The sequence below is a fragment of the Aegilops tauschii genome, chromosome 1, assembly GCF_002575655.3.
Source record: "Aegilops tauschii subsp. strangulata cultivar AL8/78 chromosome 1, Aet v6.0, whole genome shotgun sequence".
Taxonomy (NCBI): Eukaryota; Viridiplantae; Streptophyta; class Magnoliopsida; order Poales; family Poaceae; genus Aegilops; species Aegilops tauschii.
In genome coordinates this window covers 470,110,144-470,131,064 of record NC_053035.3, presented here as the reverse complement: position 1 = coordinate 470,131,064, position 20,921 = coordinate 470,110,144, and the positions used below count along the sequence as shown (strand labels likewise).

Sequence of the window (20,921 nt, the reverse complement as noted above, 5' to 3'; positions counted from 1 at the left end):
GGTTCTAAGGCTCCCCACGAGCACCTTTAGTACCGGTTCTGCAGCTGTTTTTTAGTCCCACCTCGCCAAGCGAGAGGCACTCGCAGCGGTTTATAAGCCCTGAGTGTAGAGACGATATGAAGGAGAGGCGCAATGCTCACCTGCACGTTGCTTAGCTTCAAGCCTTGAGGAAGTGGTGTAGACTGCACGGAGCTATCAGGGTGTAGGACGAAAACTACACATAGCTCCGTGCAGTCTACACTATTTCCTCAAGACCTGAAGCTAAGCAACGTGCAGGTGGCATTGCGCCTCTCTTTTATTTTGAGCATTGTGTGTTCAAAATGCACCATTCAAAGCCACATCATCAATTTTCAACCCTTTCTGACTTTATTTGTTATTTTTCATGCATTTACTGATTTTTTTGAGCTATAAGACCCTGAAATTCAAAAGCATTTCAAATGAACTCTGGAAAGGTTGAAAGTTGGCATGGTATCATCATTTCACCCACATAGCATGTGCAAAAAAGTTGAGAGGGTCTTCACTTTTTCTTGGCTTATGTCCTTTGCTTATTGCGCCGTAACCATGGATAATCTTCATCGTTTAACAGGGTGCTTGGGTCAGCCTTGACTTTGAAGGGAGGAATTTCATGAAACTTTTCATAATCTTCAGACATGTCTGTCTTGCCCTCCACTCCCACGATGTCTCTTTTTCCTGAAAGAACTATGTGGCGCTTTGGCTCATCGTATGATGTATTCGCTTTCTTATCTTTTCGTTTTCTCGGTTTGGTAGACATGTCCTTCACATAGAAAACTTGCGCCACATCATTGGCTAGGACGAACGGTTCATCAGTGTACCCAAGATTGTTCAGATCCACTGTTGTCATTCCGTACTGTGGGTCTACCTGTACCCCGCCTCCTGACAGATTAACCCATTTGCACTTAAACAAAGGGGCCTTAAAATCATGTCCGTAGTCAAGTTCCCATATGTCCACTATGTAACCATAATATGTGTCATTTCCCCTCTTGGTTGCGGCATCAAAGCGGACACCACTACTTTGGTTGGTGCTCTTTTGATCTTGGGCGATCATGTAAAATGTATTCCCATTTATCTCGTATCCTTTGTAAGTCAATACAGTCGAAGATGGTCCCCTGGACAACGAGTACAGCTCATCACAAACAGTTTTGTCACCTCTGAGACGTGTTTCCAACCAACTGCTGAAAGTCCTGATGTGTTCACATGTAGTCCAGTCGTCACACTGCTCCGGGTGTTTGGAGCGCAGACTGTTCTTGTGTTCATCGACATATGGGGTCACCAAGGTAGAGTTCTGTAGAACTGTGTAGTGTGCTTGAGACCAAGAATGCCCATCCCTGCATATTATTGAGTCCCCTCCAAGCGTGCCTTTTCCAGTCAGTCTCCCCTCATGCCACGATTTAGGGAGACCTATCTTCTTAAGGCCAGGGATGAAGTCAACACAAAACCCAATGACATCCTCTCTTTGATGGCCCATGGAGATGCTTCCTTCTGGCCTAGCGCGGTTACGGACATATTTCTTTAGGACTCCCATGAACCTCTCAAAGGGGAACATATTGTGTAGAAATACGGGGCCCAGAATGACAATCTCGTCGACTAGATGAACTAGGACGTGCGTCATGATATTGAAGAAGGATGGTGGGAACACCAGCTCGAAACTAACAAGACATTGCCCCACATCACTCCTTAGCCTTGGTATGATTTCTGGATCGATCACCTTCTGAGAGATTGCATTGAGGAATGCACATAGCTTCACAATGGCTAATCGGACGTTTTCCGGTAGAAGCCCCCTCAATGCAACCGGAAGTAGTTGCGTCATAATCACGTGGCAGTCATGAGACTTTAGGTTCTGGAACTTTTTCTCTGGCATATTTATTATTCCCTTTATATTCGACGAGAAGCCAGATGGGACCTTCATACTGAGCAAGCATTCAAAGAAGATTTCCTTCTCTTCTTTGGTAAGAGCGTAGCTGGCAGGACCTTCATACTGCTTTGGAGGCATGCCGTCTTTTTCGTGCAAACGTTGCAGGTCCTCCCGTGCCTCCGGTGTATCTTTTGTCTTCCCATCCACGCCCAAGAAGCCTAGCAGGTTCACGCAAAGGTTCTTCGTCACGTGCATCACGTCGATTGAAGAGCGGACCTCTAGGTCTTTCCAGTAGGGTAGGTCCCAAAATATAGATTTCTTCTTCCACATGGGTGCTCGTCCCTCAGCGTCATTCGGAGCAGATAGTCCGTCGGGACCCTTTCCAAAGATTACGTGTAAATCATTAACCATAGCAAGTACGTGATCACCGGCGGGCTTCTTCCGGTGATCTGCCTCGTCTTTGAAATGCTTGCCTTTCTTGGAAGAAATCGATGATGGCCTAGGTACACATTCTTCCTGTATTTGTCCAGGTATATACTTTCGGTGTTAGCTAAACAGTGCGTGCATGCGTGGTATCCCTTGTTTGTCTGTCCTGAAAGGTTACTGAGAGCGGGCCAATCGTTGATGGTTACAAACAGCAACGCGTGCAGGTTAAATTCCTCCTGTTTGTGCTCATCCCACACACGTACACCGTTTCCATTCCACAGCTGTAAAAGTTCTTCAACTAATGGCCTTAGGTACACATCAATGTTGTTGCCGGGTTGCTTAGGGCCTTGGATGAGAACTGGCATCATAATGAACTTCCGCTTCATGCACATCCAAAGAGGAAGGTTATACATACATAGAGTCACGGGCCAGGTGTTGTGATTGTTGCTCTGCTCCCCGAAAGGATTAATACCATCCGCTCTTAAACCAAACCATACGTTCCTTGGGTCACCTGCAAACTCAACCCAGTACTTTCTCTCGATTTTTCTCCACTGAGACCCGTCAGCGGGTGCTCTTAACTTCCCGTCTTTCTTACGGTCCTCTCTGTGCCATCGCATCAACTTGGCATGCTCTTCATTTCTGAACAGACGTTTCAACCGTGGTATTATAGGAGCATACCACATCACCTACGCAGGAACCCTCTTCCTCAGGGGCTCGTTGTCAACATCACCAGGGTCATCTCGTCTGATCTTATACCGCAATGCACCGCATACCGGGTATGCATTCAAATCCTCGCATGCACCGCGGTAGAGGATGCAGTCATTAGGGCATGCATGTATCTTTTGCACCTCCAATCCTAGAGGGCATACGACCTTCTTTGTTGCGTACGTACTGTCGGGCAATTCTTTATCGTTTGGAAGCTTCATCTTCAATATTTTCAGTAGCTTCTCAAATCCTTTGTCAGGTGCAGCATTCTTTGCCTTCCACTGCAGCAATTCCAGTACGGTACCGAGCTTTGTGTTGCCATCTTCGTAATTGGGGTACAACCCTTTTTTGTGATCCTCTAACATGCGATCGAACTTCAGCTTCTCCTTTTGACTTTCGCATTGTGTCCTTGCATCAACAATGACCCAGCGGAGATCATCATCATCGGGCACAGCGTCTGGTTCCTCTTGATCTTCAACAGCTTCCCCCGTTGCAGCATCACCGTATTCAGGGGGCGCATAGTTGTCATCGTCCTCTTCTTCTTCATTGTCTTCCATCATAACCCCTATTTCTCCGTGCTCCGTCCAAACATTATAGTGTGGCATGAAACCCTTATAAAGCAGGTGGGTGTGAAGGATTTTCCGGTCAGAGTAAGACTTCGTATTCCCACAATTAGGACATGGACAACACATAAAACCATTCTGCTTGTTTGCCTCAGCCACTTCGAGAAAATTATGCAGGCCTTTAATGTACTCGGAGGTGTGTCTGTCACCGTACATCCATTGCCAGTTCATCTGCGTGCATTATATATAATTATGTGATCAAAAACCATTACAGATTCACATGGATAGATAAGTGACCAAATTAATAGAAGTTCATCATCACATTAAAACCAAAGTACATACATAGTTCTCATTGAACAACATATAGCTCCCCAGAGCATCTAGTTAAACCATACATTGAAACTATGTAAAACCTTTCAATGCAACAACAAATGCGATCATAATCACAACCAAGGTAACAATTGATCCAACGGCATAATGATACCAAGCCTCGGTATGAATGACATATTTTCTAATCTTTCTAATCTTCAACCGCATTGCATCCATCTTGATCTTGTGATCATCGACGACATCCGCAACATGCAACTCCAATATCATCTTCTCCTCCTCAATTTTTTTATTTTTTCCTTCAAGTAATTGTTTTCTTCTTCAACTAAATTTAACCTCTCGACAATAGGGTCGGTTGGAATTTCCGGTTCAACTACCTCCTAGATAAATAAAATCTATGTCACGTTGGTCGGCATAATTGTCATAAACAATAAATGAACCAAATAGTTATAAAAAGATAATATATATCACATCCGAATCATAGACAGGACGAGGGCCGACAGGGGCGGATACCAAAACCATCACACTATATAATAGCAAGCAATAATAAAAGTAGGAAAATTAGACAAGTATCTATCTAAAGTAAGAATTTTTTTTCCAGAAAGAAGATAAGAACAAGAGGCTCACCACGGTGGTGCCGGCGACGAAATCGGCGCGGGCGATCGACGGCGGTGAAGACGGGGACGGGACGTGACGGACCGCTAAACCTAGACAAATCTCAGGAAAAATGGAGCTCGGAGGTCGAGTTTCGAGAGGAGAAAGCTTAACTAGTGTGGCTCGGGCATTTCATCGAACACCTCATGTGCATAGGAGGGTGAGCTAGAGCACCACAAAGCTCTCCCCTCGCCGGCCAGAAAAAACAAAGCAGTATGGAGTGCTCTGCTCGCCAGCGAGGGGGTATATATAGCCACCTCATTGGTCCCGGTTCGTGGCTGGAACCGGGACGGCCCACGGCCATTGGTTCCGGTTCGTGCCTAGAACCGGGACAAATGGCTCCACATGAACCGGGACAAATGCCTCCCGAGGCCCGGCCGGCCCCCTGGGCGCACGAACCGGGACATATGCCCCCCATGGGTCCCGGGTCCCGGTTCGTGACATAACCGGGACTAATGGACTGGCCAGGCCCCAACCAAAGCCCTGTTTTCTACTAATGTAACATTAACTTCAGTGACCACCAATATATTTATCTCTATAGGCTATAGTAGCCATCAGCCAACCGAGCAGAATAATTCGTTTCTCGTTTCGGGTGTAACAAGGGCTCTCGTAGGACGGCCCCCAACAGGCTCCTGTTCCGGGAAAAACGGAAAGCGCTAGCTGTCAAGTGCGACTTCCATCACAAACCTTTTCTGTGGTTTTTGTTGCCTCACATCTTCGATTATAAACAAGAGGAACACAATGTGAATTCCCAGGATCAACTACATTGTTTCAATACCAGGATCTACTTCTCAAAACCAACAATAAATAAGTAAAAACACTGCCACCATCTCCCATAACAATCGGTCGAAGATTTATCGGCATAACTCTAATCAAACTATTCATCAAGGACAGACTGATAAGATGTCAAATTGCTAAATGTGCAAACATAGAAAACGGAAAAACCAATGTACTCTTGCACACCAATAATCAATCAATTTGTCTTCAGCTCCAGTCAAAGGATGGGCAAAGGTTCAGTTAACAAATAAGCACTGCTCAAAGTGTGATGCCTGCTGAACAGTGCAGCTCCTCGGCAAAGCAGAATGGCAGATCAGAGAAATAACATTTGTAACATCACATTGTGGTCGGTATTAGTGTTATGAAAGCAAGAATTGCACGCACCAGCTTCCTTGTATATGCAAAAAAAAAGTGCAAGAAAAGTGAGATAATACAGAGGAAATGCATGGATAATGGTTCTGCTCGATGAATGGGGAGGAGGTGAAGAACGCATAGGGAACCGATTGCAGGGGGGTTTCAAGTATCAGGGAGGAGGTGAAGAATGCATGGGAACCGATTGCTCTTATTAATGTGCAAGTTTCTGTTTGCTCTTAAAAAATCAGTTGACACTTATTGAAGTCGGATCAGCCTGGTTGTTAGTCTACCATCATTGATGTATTATTATTCACAGTGTGAATCGGAAAGTCATGTGCCTTCTTCACTTGGTTACACATAGTAGGACTGCTAATCGATGCTCATTTGATCAATTTGTTGTAGGACTGCTTCTGGACTTCTGGTGCTGCTGCTGTTGTCGAGGCTATAGAAAAGCCTGAAATGCCTATGTAATGTTACGTAGTGTGCTGTTTAACTGCCGGTATGGTGTAGTAATGCTTGGGTGATGGTTCTCAGGTGTTTTACTGCCGGATTCACATTCAAGAAACTTACTCCGAACATTTGTGTTAAATTCTTCTTTTACCACTTTATCACAATTATAGGAGTTCATTTTTTTTTAAAGCTTCATAAAGATAAAAAAATTGATGCAATTCCACTTAGCATTTTTTTGTAGCTTCCTTTTATAAACCAAACTAGCAAATAAATAAGAAACTAAAAGATTCAATTGCAAGATCTAAAATTATACCTTCAAGCACTCACCTTCCCTGCAACAGAACCATAAATAGCTTGGTGTCTACTACGCAACCTTATTTTTGTAGACTCTCTTGGGCATCCAAGCGTAGAGTTTTGTAGGACAACAGCAAATTTCTCTCAAGTGGATGCCCCAAGATTCATCAATCTGTGGGAGGTGTAGTATGAAGATGGTCTCTCTCAAACAACCATGTGCTTAATTAAATCCAGTTTCGCCTTCCGTCCTTGGGGAAACCCCTAGCGCGTCGCCTCCCGTCTCTCCACGTCGACCTCTTCCTCCCCCCCCCCCTGCCACCGGGCAAAGCTCGGCTGGCGTCGGTGGCGGCGGGGACCTTTTCCTCTTCTTTGCGGCGGTTGGCTGCCGGCGCAGCACGAGGAGGCGTTGGGCTGGCGTGGGGCTCGGTGGCACGGCGTCAGTGCAGCGGCGACCTGGGGTCCTGCCGGCATGTGGCGGCTGCGGTGTGGCGTCTTCCTCGATTAAAAGAAGGTGTGGCCACATTGAACACCACATCGTTTCTATGCTTCCAATCTCCCATAGCACAAGGAGTAGCATGGAGTGGAGGTCCTTCTGGGTGCTTGTCGATGGCGCCAATGAAGTGCACAAAAGCAATGATGGCATGCTACCGGGCAAAAGCATTGTGTGACACAAACCAACATATGATTAGATGGTTGGGAGGACAGTGATATTCCCAGCACACCAGAGTTCAAGTCCTAGACTTGACATTGGTACTCGCATTATTCCTCGATTCATTTCAGGCTTCCAGCAATGTTCGTTCAGTGGGAGGAAACGTTCCCGTCAACTCCGAGACGCGTATGATGACTTTGTAAAATCTCAAGATGCTATACTGGCACAGTCTCTTGGAGGTGCTCATATGGATAGGATGTGCATCCGTGCGGTCATGTGGATAAGTATATGCTCCTGTATGTGAGGTACTCTGATTGTAGTGTTAAATAAGGGAAATTTTACGGTACATCATACTACTGCCTATTATGGGTAGTATTAATCTAATCCAACGGTAGATGTAAAGGGCATTTTAGTCCATTCTTATTAAATTGGGATTTTCTTTCATCAGGCGTCTTCCTGCCCGCAGTCACCGCACGGGACCAATCCTGTTCATCTTTTCCTCACCACATCATCGTGTTGATCGGCTGCTTCCCAATCTCTTCCTCCGCTGTTGCCAGTCATTTGTCCCCAATACAGCCGCAGACCTAGCGGCGCCCATGCCCCTCACCGCCCACTGCGTTGCTCGTCACCACGACCATGAGCTAGTTTAGGTAATTAGCGCCTACCTACATGCCGCAGCTAGCCTAGGCACCCACATGAGCTGGCTCATGTTTACATGGCCGGCTGCGCTTCAGTTTTCGGGACACGAAATCCGAACAAATCCGGCGCCAGCTAACCCAGCACTAATCCTTCCATGGCCAGCTGTGCTTCAATTTTTGGGATACGGAGGGCTAACCAATCCGGCCATCTTTTCTTCTCCGTGGGAGCAGCGACGCAAGAAGCAGGATTGGCGACCCGTGGACTAGAGCACTCAAAAATTTGTGCTGGCTTTTCCCGTCGACGTTTTTGTTGCGGCGGCCTGCGACACGGCGGGCCAACGCGGGAGGCCAACCAGCATCGGTGGCTGTTTGTCTTGTCGATCGGCTACCCTCTTGCCGGCCAGCACTGTTCCTCTGCTCGCCACGAACCTTTTCTCGAATTTGCTCATCGCGGATGGCTTAAAGGCACCGACTTTGTCCATCTTTGCGCTGGATTCCCGTCTCGATGATATTAAACTCTTCCAGTTTTGCCCTTTTTGCAAGGAATACTACCCATCTAATCCCGTAGTATAAATTAATATTAACCTTTAGATCGGCAAAAATGGACGGTCATTATTTATCTGATGTACCGTAAAAGGTCTCAATAAAGCATTGTGTGTCAAGTACAGCTGTAAAAAGGATCGTCAAAAAATAAATTCACAAGACGGTGCTACATGTTACGAACTCACGAAGGTGGGCTACCTTTGCGTGGGGAGACACAGAAGCGTTCCACGCCACATGATATGTGTGAGGTCGGACGGCGCCGGACGCGGCTTATAAAAGTAAGATAATTATCCGACTGTTTTTAAACATTTTCCTAGATTGATAGGTCTCGCAATAAGGGAGATATAGGGTTCACGCGGAATCCTACCCAAACCGCGGAACGGGACGCTGAGTCGCTGACGCCGTGGGCCTGCTACTAAAAAAGCAGTGCTATCAGGATTAAGGGCGATGGATCAAATCATCCGTTAGATTGCAATCTTTTCACAAATCAGCAGCATTTGAGATGGACATTGTCCAGATTTCGTCTGTGCACTGTCGTGTCCAGAGTGGTTTTAAATGCCCGAATCGTCTGATTACTGGAAACTACTCCTACGTCATGATATACATCCCCGAGTTGGTTAGAATCCAAACTGTAGGATACGGAGCACAGGCAGCCTCCATAAATCCCATCCCCCTCTCCCTGAGCACGCAGCCCTAACAAGACGCCGTCCGTCCAAGGAAACCAAGCCATTGTGCAATCCACGCCCAAGTCTAGCCAGGTCTTCCTCCTCTATCCCACTTTTGCTTTCGCCTTCTACGTTGAAGGATTTCGACTTTCAGGGTTTGGCAGTGCGACTTAGTAAGTACTGTATTGACTTTCTTGTGATCGTCTGCAAAAGAAATCGGGTTTAGGTTATTTTCAGGTTCATCTCTTGTACCTCTGCATTGCGGTCGGCAATATGAATAATTTTTGTATGCTTAGTAACTGTGTGATCAAGCTATGGCTATGAGGCATCATTATCAAGATTAGATATCTTCTTCATTGTGCCCTTACTACTATGGCCGATGATCAATTTCACTTGCAGGAGAAGAGGAAGGGGCGGAGCTATGGGCAACTCCGGCAGCACAGGTATGTTCGCCCGCCCAATTGAACCTCAGACTGTTTCTGCTATATATAAACAACAAGTCAACACGAAATTCACAACAATTAATCCCTTGTAAGTACACGGTGAGATCTCTCCATTAACTTTCTTAGGTAGAAGTGAGATCTCTCCGCGAATAAACCCGGATAGTACCCTAGCGGACTCACCATGGGGAGGATTCGAACACCGGTGGTTAGGTGAGCAGATTCAACAACCTGAACTCCTGCCACTTTATCACTATTAGTTCATACATATGAGAAAAGTTGCCTCTTCAAACCAAGCAAAAAAGAAGAGCAAAAACGCATGTACTGTATCTGTATGCAAGATTTTCATCCATATAACCTGAACATAGAGAACTATTCTGCACCCTTCTATTCTCCCCATGGTGAATATTGCAACTTGTTTATCTGGAACTGCAAACCTGCACATAAATTTTCTACCCTTTTTTTCTCTGTTGTATAATTTTGATTTATGCACTTGTCAAATTTCAGCTCCCGCGCGTCTAGGAAAGACCCATGTTCCAGATTTAGAATGGAAGGTGCACGACTTCTCAGCGCTGCTTGAGACGAAAGCTTCCTCGGCGATATCTTCTTTTTTTCACTGCTCTGGGTACAAGTGGTACGCATCATAACTCAAAAAGAACTTTGCAAAATTAACGTATTAGATGTGTAAATATCATACGGTCATGTTTCAGTCAGGTTGAAATATCAATCACAATCACGCGAACCCATGAAAATAGCCGAACAATGAAGCTTGAGGATGCATCAAGTGAAGAAATTAGGCTTATACTCATTCAGTTATGACTTCTAGGCTTACTTCGTTTTTCTTCAATTCCCTTCGCAGGTACCTGCAAGTGACTCCAAAGCACAATCAAGATGCTCAAGTGTCTCCAAATCGCAAACAAGATGATCAAGGAAATCCATATGTTGCTCTTTCTCTTATGATATTCCGGGAAGGCTTGGAGCCAGGTCACACGGTGCATGCAGTGTTTGAGTTGTCAATATTTAACCATTCGAAAGGAATGTATCGTGGATGCAAAGGTAGACTCGTGAATGTGTTTGTTCAAGTACATCCATCCTATTTCCCTTCAAAAACTAATACATCCATCATCTTAGCTGGGAGTACATAGTCTTGACTGCATCACCAGTTAGAGCTATAGATTCCATCATTACAAATCAATACCTATCAATGTCGTAACATGATCAATTACTTTGCCCATTAACAAGTCGTTTCATATTTTCTTCGCTGTTAAGTTTATCCATCGACCTTCTGTACTGTGTGTCACACTTGAGACTCTTTTTGATTGGGACAACCTTCCAGAGTACATATGCATGTTCGCTTTTTGAGAATCATTATTTAGATGGATTTCTCTACTTTGAACTCAATTGATTGTATTCTTTTTGCTCGAAAAGGTTGATTATTTGTTATTTTGGATATTTCAAGTGTTTATTTCTCTAATTTTCAACTTTTACCTAAACACAGCTAGCTACAACTTCAATGTCAAGAATACCTACTCGAACAAGGAATGCTTGATTCCTCTTGAAGAGCTACTAAAATCACCTGCTTTTCTAGTTGATGATAGCTGTGTCTTTGGTGTGGAGATATTAAAAATTGACGTCTCTTCTCCCGAAATGAAGTCTGCCGTGATTCAGAAAAAGGCTACCACAGTTCAGAACCTCTTTGTCCAGAAGAAGGGATTCATCAAAGGGACATACACTTGGACCATGAACAATTTCCTAGAATTGGACTCTCAGCACTTTGTCCGTTCTCCTACATTTGAAGTTTGCGGGCATAAATGGTATTCACCTGTTACCAGTTGCATCACAAATTCTCTCTCTATAAATACTATGCATGTGTTATCCGACATTGTTGCTTACCATACCTTGTTAGTAGTTACTTCACAGTGGACAGAAGCATTTTTTAGTGCTTTGTGTCAATGGACATTACCGATAGCCGATGGTCATGTATTTGTGCAAGGCAGCAAGGTCTATTTTTAGTTTGATCTTTAAGCATGGAACCAAATAACTCTACTTCTTCTAGTATATTTACAGTAATATTATTATTAAATTGTACTGTAGTCATGTTTTGCTCAGATTTTTTGTATAATTGCAAGACTTAATTGTAATGCCACCAAGTCATGTTCAAAGTTAATGGGTATACAGCATGGTTTTAAATAGCCCGCTATAGCTCCGCTATAGCACGCTATAGCATTTGAAAAAGGTCATGCGCTAAGGGTCATTTGTCCAAACACATGAGAAAACATTTTAAATAGCGTGCTATAGCACATTTAGAAAAGGTCCGCCGCTAAAAGGCTTAGCGCGCTATTTAAAACTTTGGTATACAGTGTACCTGCCTACACCCAAGCTCAGCCACAACTTTCTGATTTCATAACTAACCACATTCTTCAAATACATTTTCCCGGGTACCCAATTGTAAGAAGTGTCACTTCCCATTCTTGTCAACAGGTACATGGGCATGTATCCGCGTGGTGACAAGAGCAGCACTGATTGCCTCGCCTTGGGTTTGTACGCGGAGTCCTCGGATGAGCTCTTTATCGAGTCCAGGAAGGTGCTTCAAATGAGTCTGTCCATCCTGGACCAAAAGAATGGGAAATACTTCACAAGAACTTCAGGTTAACTTGTCCTTAGCAACTACCAGTGCAGTGTGTGAATTACTGTTTGTAACCCCCTGATAATTACAGTTCATCTTACTTTTCTGGTGATGGCAGGTCTCTTGGTGTGTTTTAGTCAAGGCTGGTCATGGTCCGACTTCTTGCCACTCAAGGAACTCCAGGATCTGTCCAGAGGCTACCTTATAGAATCGAACTGTGTCGTCAAGGCTGATCTTACTATCTTTGGGTCATCCAGTGATGGCTAGATGCTTACCTCGTGGCCTGATGTAGAGTTAATATGCCTTCATCCTACTACTATATATACATATATATGAGATGGTGGTGTTGATTTGTTTAAAGTTCTTATATAGTATTAAAGATGAACTAGTTCACAAGAAGTCGAGAAATGATTACTAGGTATATTGTCTCTAATATATTATTTGCAAGTACCTCAATTTGTGTATGGATGATGTTCCATCGATCATGTCAGTTTGATGAGTTTCGTTTGCATTTGGTTCCATCATCCCATCTTCATGGCCTCAAGCATTTTCAAATGTCAGCCAAAAACGTTAGTGGACTTGCTACAAATTCATATAAACTGTAAGGCGTTGATTTTGGTCTTCTATGTTTTCTTCTCTTTGAGAGCGACCAATTCAAATAAGACTAATTTGCTTCTTTTCACTTTTTACCACTGTATCACTGCCACATTTATTTACATCCATTTAATATTGATTCCTCACATGATTATCTGCATGTTTATCACTGCCACATTTATTTACCCTTTTTTAAGTCTTCGTGTTGCAAATGAGACTTCATTGGTTGCCCTTGTTGTGTTGTGGTTTACGTGAGCACTCATCAGTTATGTTACGGTGCTGCAGTTGTGCTGTCTATTTCCTCTTTTGAAATGTCAAATTGCACTTCTTCCTGTCCTGTGACAACATTCAGGTAATATAGGATGAGCATCCTTGTACGTTTTTTTTTTTTTGAGGGATCCTTGTACGTTTCTTGCTCAACACAGCAGAGGCTATCATAATTGGTGACTGTTGTTGTTGTTGAGTGAGTGGTACCCCCTCCCCTGCGATCCTTTTTTTTTTGGTGTGCAATGGCTCAACACAGCAGAGTGGATGTCCCTGTGCCGTGCGTGTCCATTAGATTTTCAGTCCACAGCTACAGGTAAGCCTGGTATAGTCGTGGATGACCTACCTGGGAATTTCATACTCGTCTCTGGCCTCGACAGCAGCAGCAGCAGCTGTCCTACAACAGATTCACCAAATGAGTTTCGATTATTAGTCCAACTATGTAACTTTTAAATCACTTCAACGGGTGCACATGACATTCCGATTCAAACTGCGACTAATAATGGATCAAAGATGATAGAGCTTGGCTTCAGAAGTGGCAAATAAGATTCGTGCAGACTTTTCGCTAGATGGCAAGCAAGCAGAGGCAGGGTTTTCAGAGAGACAGGTTGAGTAGGGCGTTGGGTGGATGTGAGCTTGTATGTAAGCGGTGATGTTTTTGGTGTTGTCAGTGTGCTCTCCCTCTTGTGTACAACTCTCCTTTCACTCAATATAATGACACTCAGGCCTTTTGCGTGTTCTGGAGAATATAATCAATTTGTGTTCAGCTCCAATAGAAGGATGGGCATAAGTTCAGTTAACAAATAAACACTGCTATTAAGTGTGATGGCAGCTTAACAATGCAGCTCCTCTGCAAATCAGAATGGAGGATCAAAGAAATAAGAATTGTAACATGATCAGTATTAGCATTATGAAAGCAAGACTTCTGAATGCCGTGGACAAGTGCAGTATGGCATTTCTGAGCAAGCGCAATTGCAGCAGCAACATAACTTGATGATACTCGCAGCAACCACAGCACAACATGGGAATCAATCATTTGCAATATGAAGCGAAGCATTGTCGTCACGTCAACCATGGAAACAATCTTTAAAAGGACCTATATATAATCAAATGTGATAATCTGAACCAGCAATGTACTCTTGAATTGCATTTGATAAGATGTCAAATCGCTAAATGCGCAAACATAGAGAAGAAAAAACCGAAGCGGCAATGTACTCTTGAACACCAATAATCAATTTGTGTTCAGCTCCAGGAAAAGAATGGGCATAAGTTCAGTTAACAAATAAACACTGTCAAAAATGGGATGGCTGCTGAATATTGCAGCTCCTTGGCAAAGCAGAATGGCGGATCAGAGAAATTACAACTCTAACATCACAGTAATCAGTATTAATGTCACCAACAAAAAAAATGCAAGAAAAGTGGAATAATAGAAAGGAAAGCAATGGATAATTATTTCCACACTTTTGTACACAATACACAAAGAAGCAGGAGATAATACAACCTGGTCTCCTGCAGGGCAGAGGTCCAGGGACAGGCCAGCCAAGGACTCATGCAATGCAGCTAACTATATATCTTCCATCAGTAAATCCTGAGAGTGATCTCAAGAAACATGTAAACATCCTCAAGAACAATTTATAACCACAATGCTTTGTCATACTCAAGAACTTTTTGTCTGAACCAAACACTGTTAAACAGGGCGATGGCTACTGAACATGCCACCTCCTCCGTAAAGCAAAAATGCAGATCAGAGAAATAACAAATGTAACACCGTAGTTACAAGCATAAGCATTCTGAAAGCGAGGAAGGCATGCAACAAATGTTCTTAATATACCAAAAAAAAATGCTTGGAAATGTGAACATGAAAAGTAAAAAAGACAAGGAAAATGGATGAATATTGTAGAAGAGAACTTTCAGAAACATTACACATAAAAGGAGATTAAGACACGATGCAAAATTTATCTGATAATTTGCATGGATTTACACTTGTTGCTGAAAAATAGAGAGGCAACAGTTAGTCGGCCATTATATTCTATCACTGGTATGAAGCACCTACTAGCCCGAGTAATATTCAAGCTGGTGTTTCATCTGTCGTCGTACAATGAAGCGCCTGGTCCAGGTCAACGACATTCAGTTGTCCCAAGCTGGTGCTCAGCAGTACATGTGGAAGTATTTTACTGTATATACTGTTTGGGTGAAATTTTATTGTGAAGTCTGGTCTTTAGTCAGCTATTGGCGTCCGGGTATGGGTTTAGTCATTTCTCCTGCCACTGCCCATGTGCCATTTACCTTTAGGGCCGGGGCGCCATGTGATGATTGGTATTGATAGACTTTGCAAGGTGTCAATTAGCGTCATTATCTTTTTTACTCGCTAACCCTCAAGACAATTGTGTACTAACAGGCAGTTCTTTCTCATTTTCTGATGTTTTGCTTAGGCGGTGGATAAAGGTTTTGCCAGGTTGATCTGGTGATGCTTGTCCTCAAATCCTGACCAACATGAGCCAATGTAGGCAACTAGGTCTGATGTAGTCGAGCTCGACGGAGCCCAGCCACAGCTCGTTGTTCCTCTCGGTCACCTCACTGAGCCGCGGTCACTGTCGGAGTCGCACAACCGTTGAACAGAAGTACACAACTAACTGTTAAGCAGTTCAGATGGCATTGACCTGGGAGTAGGACAGGATGGGCGACAAACCATGTACAGCCTGATGAATGCTGTCAACAGGTTGACACAGCAGCAGCAGCATTCCGGCTGCTTCCTGAACAGGTGCAGTATGGCATTTCAATAGAACAACTGCAGCACAGTAACATAACATGATGGATAAACTCACAGCAACCACAACACAACATGGGGGTTAATGAAATCAACATTTGCAACATGAAACATTATCGTCAGGTCGATCATGGGAACAATCTCTCAAAAAAGGGTCAATTACGAGTACCCCGCACTGATTATAAACCAAGAGGTACAAAACGGAAATTCCCAGGCTCATCTACATCGTCAGAATACCAGAATCTGGTCCTCAAAACCAAAAAAGATTCACCGTCCCCCATCACAATCCATAAAAAACATGATTTAAACCTTATCGATAACACTCGTCAATTTATTCATCAGAAGCGGATTGATAAGATGTCGAATTGTTAAATGGGTAAATGTGCAAACATACAAGGAAAAAAAATACAACGGCGATGTACTCTTGAACAATAGGAATCAATTTGTGTTGAACTCGACAAGTATAGATTCGGTCAACAAGTAAACCCTGTTACAAAAATGTGATGACTGCTGAACAAGGCAGCTCCTCTGCAAAACAGAATAGCATTATGAAAACTGTGACATAACATTGTTACAATATGAAAGCAATAATGGCATGCACCAGCTTCCTCATATATTGAAAAATGCAAGATAGCATGAACAAGATAAGTAAATTAAGAAAAAGGAAATGGATGGATAACTATCAATATATTTATTTATACACATAGCACAGACAAGGAGATTAATACAACCTGATCTCGAGGTAAGTAGGGCCAGGGAGATGCCTGCCAAGGAGTCATGCTATGCAGCTAAGAGCTAACTATCTATCTTCCATCAGTAAATCCTGAGAGCGATCTCAAGAAACATTTAAGCATCCTCAAGAACCCTTCATAACCAGAATGCTTTGTCATACTCAAGAATATTTTGTCTGAACCAACCACTGTAAAACAGGGTGATGGCGGGTGAGCATGTCACCTCCTCCATAAAACAAGAATGCAGATCAGAGAAACAACAAATGTAACACCGCATTTACAAGTATAAGCATTCTGAAGGTAAGAATGTTATGCAGAAATATATCAGAAAATGCTTGAAAACGTGAACAGAAAAACTGAAGAATAGAAGGAAAATGGATTAATAATTGTGAAAGAAAACTTTCAGAAACATTACACATAAAAGGAGATAAGACAAGATGCAAACTTTGTCTGATAATTTGCTTGTATTCTTCTCTGATTTACACTTATTACTGAAAAATAGAGAGGCCATGGTTAGTCAGGCATTATTATATCACAAGTATGAAGCACCTATTATTTTCACTTCCAATTAGCCATGTCCAACACTATTTGATGATTTAAACAATGTACAAAACGTGGCTGCTTCCCATTATATAAGAATATTATCATTTCTTACAAGCTGCAGGAACTATACTCCAAACCAACATAGCTAGCACCCTGAAGCATAAACTTTCCCCTCGTTCTGGCAGCTCTTCTAAAAGGGAAATCTGTATACAAAACCACTCAAGGAACCTAACTAGACCCAATTTGCTGTCTCTACCTCAGAAGAACCAACACCATTCAGTAATGGGCATCAGGAAGAAAGATATGGGAGCAATTGAGAAGTTGCTCCCGTCTGAAGCTTCATCACGGCAGCCAAGGATCACCTCTGCAAGAGGAAAACAAACGCACATGAAGAACAAGAACCAACTTTGTTGGCAACAGCAGCATAACTGATGGGTCGGCATCTTACATTATTATTATCATCGATCTTGTAGTTGTCCAGGTCGACCGTCGAGAGGAAGAATCCGGGGCACAGCGCCTGCAGTTCCAATCAACCCAAGGAGCGAGAATCTCTTAATTTAACACCGAGGCGGACCCAAGATCGGGCATGAGGAAGGAAGAAGGGAAGGAATCGCAGGTGAGTCGAGGATCGGATGCTTACGTCGATCTTGGCCTGCTGGGCTTTGGACCGCTTCTTGCCGCGGCGCGGCGGGCGCTTGCAGCGGACGGCGGCGAAGTCCCGGGCGATCTCCTGTTTGGTGAGGGCGACGGCGAATCCCCTCTTCCTAGGCTGCTGCGGCTCCGTCAGCGGCGGCGGAGGCGCCGAGGCGGGCGAGTGGAGCGCCTGCCCCGCGCCAGCGTCCGATGATCTGGACGCGGGATGCGTCGCGGGGTAGCGGAGCGGGCGGAGGTGCCGGGATCGCTGCGGCCGGGAGGAGGAGCCGGCGGCGTCGCCCTGGGGCGGCTTCTCCTTGTCCGGCGACGGGGTGGTCGGGTGCTGGGGAGGAGATGGCAATGCGGTCGCGACGACGGGGGCGCCGTCCTTGGAGCAGCGGAGGCGGCGGCGCACGCCCCAGGTGAAGGAGAAGCAATCGAGGGGGGACGGGGACGGAGACTCTGGGTGGGGCTGGGGCGGGGGTGGAGTCGGCGAGCGTTTCGCCGCGCGATGGCGGCGGCGGTGGTGGTGATGCTCGCGGTGGCGATGGTCGTCGGAGGCGGCCGCCATGAGAACCATCGACGATTGACGAGAGTCGCGCGGCGCGGCAAGGGGGCAGGGGGAGATGAACCAGGGGAAGGAAAGGGCGAGGTTTTTGAAAAGGAAAAGAGTAGCTTTGCCCCTGGATTCCCGGTCTCTCCGCCTCCGTCCCACCAGAACTCGGCCGCCGAGTGCGATCCGATCGGTTCCGGTGCGGCGCGCGTCGTCGCTCGCGCGGTTTCTCTCTCGCCACGGCCGGGCTCGCACGCGCCGTTGGGTTTGCGACTCCCGTCCCATGGCATGAAGTGTGCACACTCAAAAACTATCTGCATAATCCAAATGTCATAGTACGATATTTGGCAAAATAATAGCATAAATTGTTCGATCAAGTCTCGCAACAAATCGGCGGCGGCGGAGGAGGGGGGGCAGCGGCGGCGGAGGGGGAGCAACGCCGCGATGGCGTGCACTGATCGGGCCCTTGAGCGGAAGGGGCGGCAGTGATGAGAGGAGGGGGGTGGCAGCAAGGTGAGGGGAGGGTCTGATCAAGCGGTGGCCGACTGATTTAGGTCACGCTCTCTTACATACTGGGAGGAAATAGACAGTGCGTTGGGCTATTGAGTTGTTAGGACTATGGGTTTGTTGACTGAAATAGCCAAATTGTGACAAATTCTCATGGGCCACGACCCACCCGGCCTACCATTTAGGTCCGCCAAGGGTACTAACCCCGCGATGAACTCACACATCGGGAACGTTCTGTGTCGCACGATCCAATAAGGCACCTGGTGAAGTGTCCATATTTACTCCCTAGTCTCATAAGATGTATAAATAATTTTGATGATTCACGACATTTGGAATGTGTGATTTGTGAGTACTGCAGTGGACTCAGAGGCGGACAGTGCGAGCTACTCGCCGTACTCAGGGTTGGATGGATTTGGTGCGGGTTCGGGTGGAGAGTCAATGTCACTAACCCTGCCTGCTGTTTTCATGCGCCTGGCACATCGCTCTCGCGGTTTTATCGCGACAGGAGTGTTTTTGTCGCCCCTGGCTCCTCGGTTCTGTCTTGGGTTGGGTTGATGCCTTCAATCATAAGGCTACCTTTTTTCCTCAAGTAAATTTATATTAAATTTATATGTATATCATTTTAAAAAGAGCAAGTTGCTGAGTTTCAAGTATCTCACTCGTTCAATCGCATCTATAAAATACTCCCTCCGCAAAGTGTTGAGCTTCCAAAAGCGTCTTATATTGTGGGACAAAGGGAGTAGTATGCATCGCTATGATGTTTAGTGTAAAATATGTGTAGCATCCTTCATTAATTAATATCATGCTTAATATCAATGTACTCCTTCCGTTTCTAAATATAAGACCTTTTAAAGATTTCAATATGGAGTACATATGGAGCAAAATGAGTGAAACTGAAATCTCTAAAGGGTCTTACACTACTAAAAAAAGGCTGTTAGTGGCGCACTAGTTTTTGCTATTAATGGCGCACTATTGGTGCGCCACTATTAACACGCCACTAGTAACAAATAGTAATGGCGCACCAAACCATTATTATGCCTAGAAGTGCGCCATTACTATCTGACTTAATAATGGCGCACCAATCCCGGAAGGTCACCCATCCTCACACTACTCCAGCCCGAGCACGCTTAACTTCTCAGTTCTATCCAACCCCAGCACCAGCTCACTTAACAGGCACTTGTTGATATATTTATCATATCAATCCTATTAAACCTTGTTGATGTCTAGGACTTTGTTCATGTTCATGAGTGTGATGAAATTTTGAAAAAATATTTCAAACTTCTCGGTCATATTACGTATCATATTTTGAACATTTTTTCCAAAAAAAAATTCAAAACCATTTTTTTTCCTGTTACTAGTGGCGCACCTAGCAAATGGTGCGCCATTACTAAGTTTGAATTTTTTTTCCATTCCCCCCCTCTAGATCTTAAAAGCCTCGTATCTTTTATTCTGTTAGGTTTTTGGGGATTCTAAAAATCTTCAACGGGGTTCCCCGGTTGAATTCGGATGTAACTTTTCGAGTAGATGATTTTTCATATAAAAAACTTTTTAATCCGAGTTCATATGCAAAAGTTATGCCCATTTTACTAAATTCCAGAGAGATTTTGCAAATAAAGTCGAAATTCATATTTGTAAATTTTCCCAACAACTAGACCACATATCACATGGGAAACTTATTTTCATTTATTTTTTGACATTTCCATCATTTTCTTTTATTTTTTTAAACTGAAAAGGCGGTCCACCGGGGGTTGCATTTAGTAATAGCGCACCTTCACAAAGTGCACCATTACTATGTGTATGACTTGGTCAAAGTTAGTAATGGCGCACTTTGTATAGGTGCGTCATTACTAAGTTTGATATAGTAATGGCGCACACCTATACAAAGTGCGCCATTACTATATGTATGACTGGGTCAAACCTTGGCCAAACTTAGTAATGATGCACTTTTCACCTGGTGCGCCATTACTGTTTTGGTTACTAATGGCGCACCTACACATGCTGCGCCATTACTATTTAGTAATGGCGCGCCACATGTATAGTGCGCCATTAGTGTCTATATTGGCTATAGCTGTTTTTCTAGTAGTGTTATATTTAGAACCTGAGGGGTAGCATTAACCAAGTAATTATATCATACCTAATATCGTAAAACAATGTATATCTTGCCTAATATTAATAACAAAATTTTATATCTTGCCTAATATTAATGTACAATACGATGCAATAATAATAATAATAATAATAATAATAATAATAATAATAAAAGTACAATACAAATAATATTCTGAAAAAATATTAAAGTGCAAGCACATACACAATTACTAGTTCGTACTCCCTAGAAAAAGAAC

At 44.1% G+C, this 20,921-nt stretch overlaps 2 protein-coding genes across 2 annotated transcripts; one reads left to right on the top strand and one right to left on the bottom strand.

Moving 5' to 3' along the window:
* Positions 1 to 9,339: 9,339 nt before the first annotated feature.
* Positions 9,340 to 12,251, top strand: LOC109774772 (ubiquitin C-terminal hydrolase 12-like). The gene is made up of 6 exons (XM_020333534.1): positions 9,340 to 9,361; positions 9,866 to 9,992; positions 10,218 to 10,342; positions 10,857 to 11,172; positions 11,840 to 12,006; positions 12,103 to 12,251. Exons 1-6 carry the CDS (start codon positions 9,340 to 9,342, stop codon positions 12,249 to 12,251), a joined length of 906 nt encoding a protein of 301 aa, XP_020189123.1.
* Positions 12,252 to 16,946: 4,695 nt separating this feature from the next.
* LOC120968612 (uncharacterized) lies at positions 16,947 to 18,592 on the bottom strand. The gene is made up of 3 exons (XM_045232381.2): positions 17,524 to 18,592; positions 17,332 to 17,400; positions 16,947 to 17,247 (listed from the first exon to the last, which is right to left on the bottom strand). Exons 1-3 carry the CDS (start codon positions 18,352 to 18,354, stop codon positions 17,242 to 17,244), a joined length of 906 nt encoding a protein of 301 aa, XP_045088316.1. The 5' UTR covers positions 18,355 to 18,592; the 3' UTR covers positions 16,947 to 17,241.
* Positions 18,593 to 20,921: the final 2,329 nt, after the last annotated feature.